This window comes from Rhagoletis pomonella, unplaced genomic scaffold, assembly GCF_013731165.1.
Source record: "Rhagoletis pomonella isolate Grant_MI unplaced genomic scaffold, Rhpom_1.0 Rhpom_scaffold_00010, whole genome shotgun sequence".
Classification (NCBI taxonomy): Eukaryota; Metazoa; Arthropoda; class Insecta; order Diptera; family Tephritidae; genus Rhagoletis; species Rhagoletis pomonella.
The window spans coordinates 33,070,062-33,079,741 of record NW_023458564.1 but is presented as its reverse complement, the minus strand read 5'-3'; the positions used below and the strand labels follow the sequence as shown (position 1 = coordinate 33,079,741).

General features: G+C 38.9%; 1 protein-coding gene across 1 annotated transcript; it reads left to right on the top strand.

The window, feature by feature from the left end:
* The first annotated feature begins 5,100 nt into the window (after window positions 1-5,100).
* Window positions 5,101-7,576, top strand: LOC118746251 (phenoloxidase 2-like). The gene is made up of 4 exons (XM_036480082.1): window positions 5,101-6,124; window positions 6,185-6,794; window positions 6,850-7,085; window positions 7,153-7,576. The coding sequence occupies exons 1-4, from the start codon at window positions 5,144-5,146 to the stop codon at window positions 7,360-7,362; spliced, it is 2,037 nt and encodes a 678-aa protein (XP_036335975.1). The 5' UTR covers window positions 5,101-5,143; the 3' UTR covers window positions 7,363-7,576.
* The last annotated feature ends 2,104 nt before the right edge of the window (window positions 7,577-9,680 follow it).

Genomic DNA, 9,680 nt, shown 5'->3' with positions numbered 1-9,680 from the left:
ATGATTTCATTAAGTCAGTATAATATAGAAAACGTTTGAAATCGGGGGAAAACACCTCTGCTTATCATGCAAAGGTAGTTGATATTTGATAACTGCGCCAGGTATATAAAATTCGGACTTATAAGGCATTTCCACCAAGCCTTAACTGCAGTTTATTCCCTCGAACGGGGTAATTGCTCATATTTATTTATTACAAGAAAACAAAAGTAGAAAAGCAAAAAGTATGAAATAAATATTGCCAATCACCCCATGTTAAAATGTTTCGTACTTATCTGAGTCCTTGACTGCAGTTAAGCATTTGGTAGAAATAAGCTATTATACTTTTTTACTTGTTTCTGCTTTATTGAGCAATTTAAATATATTTTAACTTATTATTTTATTAAAAATACCTTTACAAACATTTTTTCATTGGTAGTGTCCATTTTTATTTGCTATAACATCTGGAATTTCTCCTCTTCTTCGCGAAAATAATCGATAAAATTAGGTTGGAGGTAATAGCAGTAGAGCAAACACAACCCTGCCATGTATTTTGTCGTTGCTTGAGAAACCGAGAATGTCAAAACAGAAAGAAATGTACATAAATCAAAAGCAAGCAAAAAGGATAGTAATATATGTGTATGTGAATGTGTATTAATTGTAGCAAAGTTTGACAGTTCAGATTTTTCACGAAATAGAAAAAAGTCAAAACCGCAGCTCTGCTGCTACTACCTGTTTAATGTGCCTTGACCCAAGGCACCGAAAAGTTATTGGTTTAATCCGAGATTACTTTATAATTACAGATTAACGAGGGACGAATTTTGTATGGCTAGTCTTTTTTTATAGTTACAGATTACAGATCCTAGTATAACATTAGTTGCGTTCCAGATGCTTCACGATTTGCAGGTTTTTACAGGAAGCTATTCCAGGTGCCTGCCAATAAGGTTTATTAAGGGAGAAAACAGCTTTTCCTGCAAATCCTGTAAAACCTGCAAATCGTGAGGTATCTGGAACGCAACTATTATTATTGGTGTTAATGCGGGTTGTTAAATAAACGTCAGCTCCAGCAATTTTGTATACCCCGTCATAGTCAGGTGGTGGAGCATCGACTCCGTAATCATGGACTAGTCGTTCGGTTTCATCGAGAGTCGATTGGCAAATAACTTGGCCGTCAGTCCGTTATCGGATATTTCGTCGTGCAGGTTGAATTTTCCGACAGTGGCGCCAAAATTCGCTTCCTTGCCCACCTTAGCATTGAAATCGCCAAGCACAATTTTGATATCGTGTCGGGGGCAACACTCATATGTACGCAACAAGCGCTCATAGAAGAGATCCTTGGACGCATCGTCCTTCACTGCCGTCGAAGCTTGCGCACAGATGAGCGAGATGTTGAAGAATCTCGCTTTGATGCGGACTGTGGCTAGACGTTCTTCGACCGGGGTGAACGCCAGTACTCGGAAAAGGAGTTTCTCTCCCACCACAAATCCAACACCGAATTTGCGCTCCTTTACGTGGCAGCTGTCGTAGACATCGCAAAGCTGACCTTACCTTGCACGTCCATCGCATTTCTTAGACGGCAGTGATGTCAGCCTTTGTATTCCCGAACACATCAACCAGCCGGCCCAGATGCTCGAGGTGCATATCCTCAGATCATAGGCCTTTAAACGTTTGCCGTGGCCGTCATCAAAAGAATCTCATCCAAGGCTTTTTTTCTTTTTCATTGGGCGTTTTAACGTGGCGGGCCCCAGACCGAGCGCATTCGAGGTTTTACGTTTTCTCACTTTAGTTCCCTCCCAAACGGGTATTTGGTCGCTACCCAGAGTATACGTAGATATAAATATTTGGACGTAGTGAGTTGCGATTTGAACCGTACGCAAAAGAATCACTTCTGGCCACATACATGGACTTCTACCCACGGAACCATCCTTCACTGGCAAATAGTAAAAAAATTATTTGCGTTCGCGTACCTGTTAATTATTGAAAGTTATCAAAAACTATTAGTTCCCGTACCCAAAAAACTTGCAAAGTAGGGGAAATTGAGAGAGCAAAGTAATATTTCACTTTGAAGTGTGTTAGTTTCTGTTGGAAAATTTTTGCCAACAGAAATTTGCCAACAGGAAAACAGTTGATCAAAAACAGCTGGTAGGAATTTACGCAAATCGCAAAATTGAATTTGATGTTGAGCATTGAAAAGTGCGGAAAATGGAATAGGGTGGTATATGGTATTGAGAATATTGGACAATTTTTGGGGATAGTTGGACAATTTGAAAATTGATATTCATAACTTTTTAGTTGCAGATTCTATTTACTATTAATTTATATTGCTTGGTAAGATAAAAAATATCAACATATTTGAGTTCCTGGCTAACCTAGACCCTACCCCTAGAAACTTGGGGATTTTTTCGAAATAGCCCGAAACAACTTCCAATTATAAACATTTTGAGTTCTAAGATGATAATAGATTTATATCAAAAAGTTTGGACGCTTTAATACGATTCGCTAATCCGATATTCAAGATATTGGGGGGAGTCTTTGAAAAAATGTCTGTGGACATATAGAGCAACTCATTTCTCTACTAATATCATGAAAAGATGAAAACAATTTTTTTTGAACCGGTCTAACGCTACATGGACTTGGCGGAGCACTTGGCGGAGCTACCTGTGACATGAGTAGTTGTAAACATAAAAACAAGGCTTAGATTGTTCTTTTATCAAGGAAACAAAAAGCACACCCTTTCAGTGTGCGGCTTTTGCTAACGTTCAGGGCAGAGTGAAGCGTCTGGGCTTGATCCTTTGAGATCAAGCGAGAATTGAGGAAAAGATAAAGACCCCACCGGTATCACTATATTGTTGCAGAGAGGCAATTAGCAAGCGTTTGGTCTCTTCGAGGGTGATGGTGTAGCGCACTGTGCTCCTACTCTCGCATTCAACTCATTGCTAAACGTTGGGCCCTTGGATATGACAGGAGGCAAAGCTGCAGCTAAGCGCGGCAGATAGGCCAAGGGGTATGGGCTTTAAGTTCACGTACAGCTGTGAGCTTTTCGGAATCGTTAGAGGCATCGAGTTCATTCCAGCCCGAATCGATCACTGCACTGCTGGGTTCGAGTGCATCTTTAACCTCCCATATGCCGTGATGGGAGAACTGGACGAGTTGTAGCATATGGAACCATGGCTCTTCGAACTTATACACGAATTAATGGAAACTTAATGAAAAGGTTCGCGAAGGTGCTCTGCATAAACCTCAAACTTACGCTACCGGATCACTCCAGTGTTTCCCAAGCACAGGTAGACAGAGAGGTAGAGTTTTTTGTGGAGGGAGCCAATTAAAAATAGACTGTAATCGTGCGTTACTAAAATTGAACGGGCTACAAAACTGCATACCCGAAAATTTTCCAGAAATTCCGAAAAGAAATTAAATATTGATGCAATTTTTTTTAATTTTTGTGAACTTTATAAAAAAGTCCGAAACTTTGATTTGTATGGTTCATAAATAATGAGTGAAAAAAATGTTTCTTTAAAATAAATGTGAATATAACTATATTAGAACAAGGTGTACACTAACATTTGACGCTGTCTGTACTTTTAATTTAATGAATCGATTGCAAGCCCATAACACATTTCTGCACTAATTCTCCTCTTCTGAGTAAGTTGTGCTCTATACGACGTTTTCTTCTTCGCAAAAGCAAGGTACTCTAGTAAATACGGGTGCGATAATTATTTTTATACCCGAGCGCACTTGGGCACAAGGGTATTATAACTTTGTTCACATAACGGTTGTTTGTAACAGGCAAAACGAATCGAGATAGATATAGACAAATGTATACATAAATGATCAGAATGAGAAGAGAAATCGATTAAGCGGTGACTGTCTGTCCGTCCGTCCGTCCGTCCATCTGTGCACACGATAACTCGAGTAAACATTGAGATATCTTAACGAAACTTGGTACGTGCACTTCTTTCTGGCGTAGGACGGATGGTATTGAAAATTGGCAAAATCGGACAATAACCACGCCTACCTCCCATATAACGGTAATTTTCAGAAATACGAAAACTGCGATATTTTAGTAACTACTGAAGATTATTCACTCAAAATTGATATTTACAATAAGTTTTAGACGAAAAATAAAAATATTATAAATTTTTTGAAAATGGGCGTAGCCACGCCCACTTATGGTTACATGTGTATATCTTGGTAACCGCTGCACAAATTTCTTCCAAACTTGGCACAGTTGTTGGCCTTGATATAACATACGAAATGGCCGAAAATTTTTAAAATCGAACAATAACCACGTCCTCATCCCATATAACGTTAATTTAGAGAAATACGAAATCTTCGATAAATCAAAAAAATAAATATTAAAGCTAATTTATTCAAAATTCATGCTTGAAACAATTCTTTACCGTTTTCTTTTCTTTTGGAAAATGGGCGTGGCACCGCCCACTTAATATCATATATATGTATCTCGGTAACCGTTCTACCAATTTGTACCAAACTCGGTGTGGTTATTGTACTTGCCACATAGAAGCAAAACGCTGAAAATTATTGAAATCGGACTAAAATTACGGCCGCTTTTCATATAACGGTACATTTCAGAAATGCTTGAAACTTCAATATTTCGAAATTTAAGGACGCTAATTTACTCAAAATTAATACACCCATGTAGCGGTAGCTTTCGGAAAGGTGAAAAACATATATTTAATACTTGCGCCGGGTATTTAATGTTCGGCTCCGTCCAAACTTAGACTTTCTTACTTGTTTAAAATATTTTCAACCACACTGAAGTTCATTCTTATGGCATTGAAGCGAAATAATACATAAGACTCAGTAAAAAATTAAATAAAACATTGTAGTGGAACAATTATTATGCCATTGTTGGAGATACATAGTTGAAATATAGTTCAAAACCACAACTAACTGATATGATAAAAGCAACCCATACGAAATGCATTAATTTCGGTACTTGCAATGCCATTGGAAGGTAACGGTCTACTTTAAAACCACAATAATTTTTGCATATCCAAAAAAAATTATCTGAATGTCAAAATTTGCATATAAAATCACTCATATTCTTTGCAATTCTGCAGTTTTGGCTGGGAGTCTAGTTAGTTCATACTGATAGCAAGCACATTTTGCACCCTGCAAACGCAATTTATTTAATTTCCGAACCATGGCGGACAAAAAGAATTTACTCTTGCTCTTTGATCGTCCAAATGAGCCAGTTTTCATGGAGAAAGGTAGAAAAACTGTTTTTGATCTGCCAGAAAAATTCCTTACGGATCGATACAAAATTATTGGAAAAGAAGTGCAGAATCGCTTTGGCGACAGTGCCGAGAAACGAATTCCTGTTCAAGAAATTTCCATACCCGATCTACGATTACCCATGGAATTGCCGAGACAAAGCCAATTTTCGCTTTGTATTCCAGCTCATCGGCGCATGGCTGGGCGCTTGGTTGATATATTCATGGGTATGCGTACAATCGATGACTTGCAGAGTGTAGCTGTGTATGCGCGTGATCGACTCAATCCGTATCTTTTTAATTATGCTCTCAGTGTGGCGTTACTCCATCGTAAGGACACCAAAGTGATGGATTTACCTTCATTCGTTCAAAGTTTTCCCGACAAATTTGTTGACGGGCAGGTGTTTCGGCAGTTGCGCGAAGAGTCCACTATTGTACCCGAAGGTTCGCGAATGCCGATCATAATACCACAGGACTACACTGCCTCCGATCTGGAACCTGAGCACCGTTTGTGGTACTTTCGCGAGGATTTAGGCGTTAACTTGCACCATTGGCACTGGCATTTGGTGTATCCATTCGAGGCGAGTGATCGTAGCATTGTGGATAAGGATCGTCGCGGTGAGCTCTTCTACTACATGCACCAGCAAATGATAGCGCGGTACAATGTGGAGCGGTTCTGCAACAATTTGCCTCGAGCTCACCCCTTAAATAATTTACGTGAATATATTAAGGAGGGTTACTTCCCTAAAATGGATTCATTAGTAGCTAGTCGCGGGTGGCCTCCACGTTTTGACTACACTCAGATGTCCGATGTGAGACGCGAACAAGACCAAATTAATTTAGACATTAGTGACTTGGAACGGTGGAGAGATCGAATTTATGAAGTTATCTCGCAAGGCTACGCTGTGGATGTAATGAGTTAAACTTTGATTTTCAATCCCATTTCGCCAATTCAATTTCTTTTATTTCAGGAAGGCGGTAACCATGTACCACTTAATATTGACGTGCTGGGTAATATAATTGAGTCGTCGATAATATCACCTAATCGGGAACTATACGGCGATCTCCACAACATAGGCCATGTTTTTATCGCTTATGCTCACGACCCCAATCATCGACACTTAGAGTCATTTGGTGTTATGGGCGATTTAGCCACGGCGATGCGCGATCCAGCCTTCTATAAGTGGCACGCTCACATCGATGACATTTTTCAAGACCATAAGACTCGTCTACAGCCATACACTCCTTCGCAACTAACATACGATGACATTTATGTAGAAGGTATTGACGTAACCACTGAAGGTGGTAACCCAAATGTTCTACAAACCTTCTGGCAGCAATCCGATGTAGACCTTTCCCGTGGTATGGATTTCACGCCCCGCGGCAATGTATTTGCCCGCTTTACGCATCTACAACATATTCCTTTCACATATACTATCAACGTGAGAAATGACGGCGGTGTCAAACGTTTTGGTATGGTGCGTATATTTCTTGGACCCAAAAAGGATGAGGCAGGTCTAGATATGCTCTTCAAGGATCAACGTTTATTGATGATCGAACTGGATAAATTTGTCGTGGCACGTATGTAAATTGGTATATTTTTAAGAAAAGTCTTTTTGAAAAATATTTATCATAGTGAATCCTGGTGAAAATACTATTCGTCGTCGCTCTACTGAGTCAAGTCTTACCATTCCCTTTGACCGTACGTTCCACGATCTAGATACAGATCGTCCGGCGACTGGAACTGATGAGGAGTTGGAATTCAATTTTTGCGGTTGCGGTTGGCCAGAACACATGCTGATACCGAAAGGTCTACCCGAGGGTTTTACTTGTGAGCTGTTTGTTATGGTGTCCAACTACGATCAGGACAGAGTGAGAATCCTCTATTTGCAAATATTAAATGTGTAACGTTTTTACATTGCTTATAATTTTCGCTTAGGTTGAACAGGAGCTGGTCGGAAGTTGTAGCGCTGCCGCCTCTTATTGTGGCGTGCGTGATCGGCTTTATCCTGATCGCAAGGCCATGGGATTTCCATTCGATCGTCTGTCTGGTTCGGGAGCTGATCGCCTAGAAAATTTCCTTACACCGAATATGAGCATCGTTGATGTAGTTGTACGCCATGAAAACCGCACGGTCACTCGCGTCTAAACAGTTGTTTGACCGATGGTAGTAATGACATCACCGTCGACGCCGTGAGCCGCTATCTAAATACACATACATACATTCTTAAAAACTAAAGCAAATTTTCTTTTCCCGATCTCTGCTGGAAAATGTTACGTTCTTTGTAGCAATTAATGCCTGCGTTTTTTTATACATTCCGGATAATCCCATTTCACAGCCGGAATAAAGAGAATGCGTTTGAAATATACGTTAACATATCATCCGGAACGTTCTAAAGAATAAGTGAACAAAAAAGTTTATTCCAAACGTTCCGAATGAATAAAGAAATGCAGCCAATAGCTCTGATCCCATGATTAAAACATAGCAAGGTATAACCGTTCTCTCAATTTGGCGGCCATGATTTTTTTTTTGAAGTTTGCCAACATTTTAAAATCATATAAAAGTGAAAATAAAAAATTGAAATTGTTCGAAATTGTTGTTGCTTGAGATTGAAAATGAAAATGTGTGTGTGAGTTTGTGAGTAAATTTAAAAATTAAATTGTTTGGAAACGTCAAGAATCTTAAAAGTGACTCTCAGCGGTTCTACCTTACTATATTTTTATCATGTCTGATCCAATACTTATCGTGTAAAATCCTGTAAAAATGTCAAAAAGCAAAATTACTCTCTGAAGTAAGAGTAAAAAGTGAGTAACAACAAAAAGTACAAAAACAACAAAAAGTACAAAAACAACAAAAAGTACAAAAAAAGGATTTTTCTTGTAACAACGTCAACCAGTGATCGCTTGACTCTTTTCATGATTTTACCAGAAGAAAAAGTTCGGGTAAAATCTTGCAATTCATTATCTACACAACTCTCCAAAAGTCGCTCTCATTTACAGGATTTTGGAGAAATTTGGAGTTCGGGATAATTTTTCCTGTAACTTCCTGCAAGTTCGTGTAAAAACCTGTAAGTTCATGGAGTACTGGATCAGAGCTAATGTTAAGAGTATAGGGTCTTAAGGCCTCTTTTTTGAACAAATCAAGATTAGTACTGGTAGCCTTGTACTTGGGATACTCAAAAATTAATTGATTCAATGATTTCGTAATTCTGCACGTAGAACCCTGAAGAGCTAAATTTCTACCTAATTCTGTTCAATAAAGAAATCTGAAAAGTCCCTTTATTATTGGTAATGGAGGAAAGCCTAAATCTATCACTGATATTTGTCTTACATAAATTGTCGAAACTGATACCACTAGCTCCGTCTGAATTTGGAAGAATCTGTCTGAGCCGTTTGATACCAAACAAGGTATCAGACAGGGCGATTCCCATCATGTTATTTATTTAATATGATGTTAGAGAAGATAATAAATAAGAGCTGCAGAACCAACACATCAGCGATAGCAACATCTGTTCCACCTTCCCGAATTTAGATTGATGGGTCTGGTGGTGCATGAGTAGACGACTTCGTTTATTTGGAAGTGAGCATTAACACCATCAGGCTTGCCAACAAGTGCTACTTGGACTGCGTAGCCAATAGCGATGTAAACTCCTCTCTCAGCTGGTTGGTGCTGGTATTTGGCACAGAAGCATGGGAAATGACTACATTGCAAAGAAGTGGACTTTGTAGTGTCCGTGAAAAGGATTCTGAGAAAGATCTACCGGCCTTTGTGCGTTGGATCGCATGGAACTTCAGTAAAACAGCTAGGCTGGTAAAAGTCCTTAAAAAAGACTAAACCGCTCAGCTGGATTCACTCAAGAGGACTGATAGTTCCTTGGCCGAGATAAGGAGTGAGACTTTCAGTTCTTCTGAATACTCATCTTCCTGGAAATCAGGTGATGGTTTGACATTCATGAGAAAGTCCGAACCAGGGTTGTTGCGAATATTATTCCGAAATAAAAGTTCTTTCCGGATAATAAACAAACCACTTATCCAAATTAAACAAGTTTGGTATCAAATGAAAGAGCATTTAAATAGCTTTAAAACTGAAATGTTTAAACGAAGAAAGCCACATACTGAAAAATATTAATTAATTACAATAAAACAAATCTTGTGTCAGGTATATGCATTTCTTTAGTATTAAATTATAAAAAAATATAAATAGAGGTCGTTCGCTATTTCTGTTTAGTCCTCTTTCATATGATACCAAATTTGTTTAATTTGGACAGGCGGTTTGTTTATTAAGCGGAAAGGACTTTTATTTCGGAAAAATATTCGCAACAACCCTGGTCCGAACCACCGTTTCAAGGTACAAGTTGTTTGTTGCCAGAACTGTGGCGAGTGAAGATGTCATAAAATAAATGAGGGCGCATATGGAATATTCCATGCTTTCACTGGGAGACACAATTGTTCATTGTGAGTAAGATA

Bases quoted from the DNA above. Each gene is read 5' to 3' on its own strand.
- LOC118746251 (XM_036480082.1), top strand. From the start codon at position 5,144: ATGGCGGACAAAAAGAATTTACTCTTGCTCTTTGATCGTCCAAATGAG. The intron at 6,795-6,849 runs GTATGTAAATTG...TATTTATCATAG, and splicing joins GGATAAATTTGTCGTGGCAC to TGAATCCTGGTGAAAATACT. The intron at 7,086-7,152 runs GTGAGAATCCTC...ATTTTCGCTTAG, and splicing joins CCAACTACGATCAGGACAGA to GTTGAACAGGAGCTGGTCGG.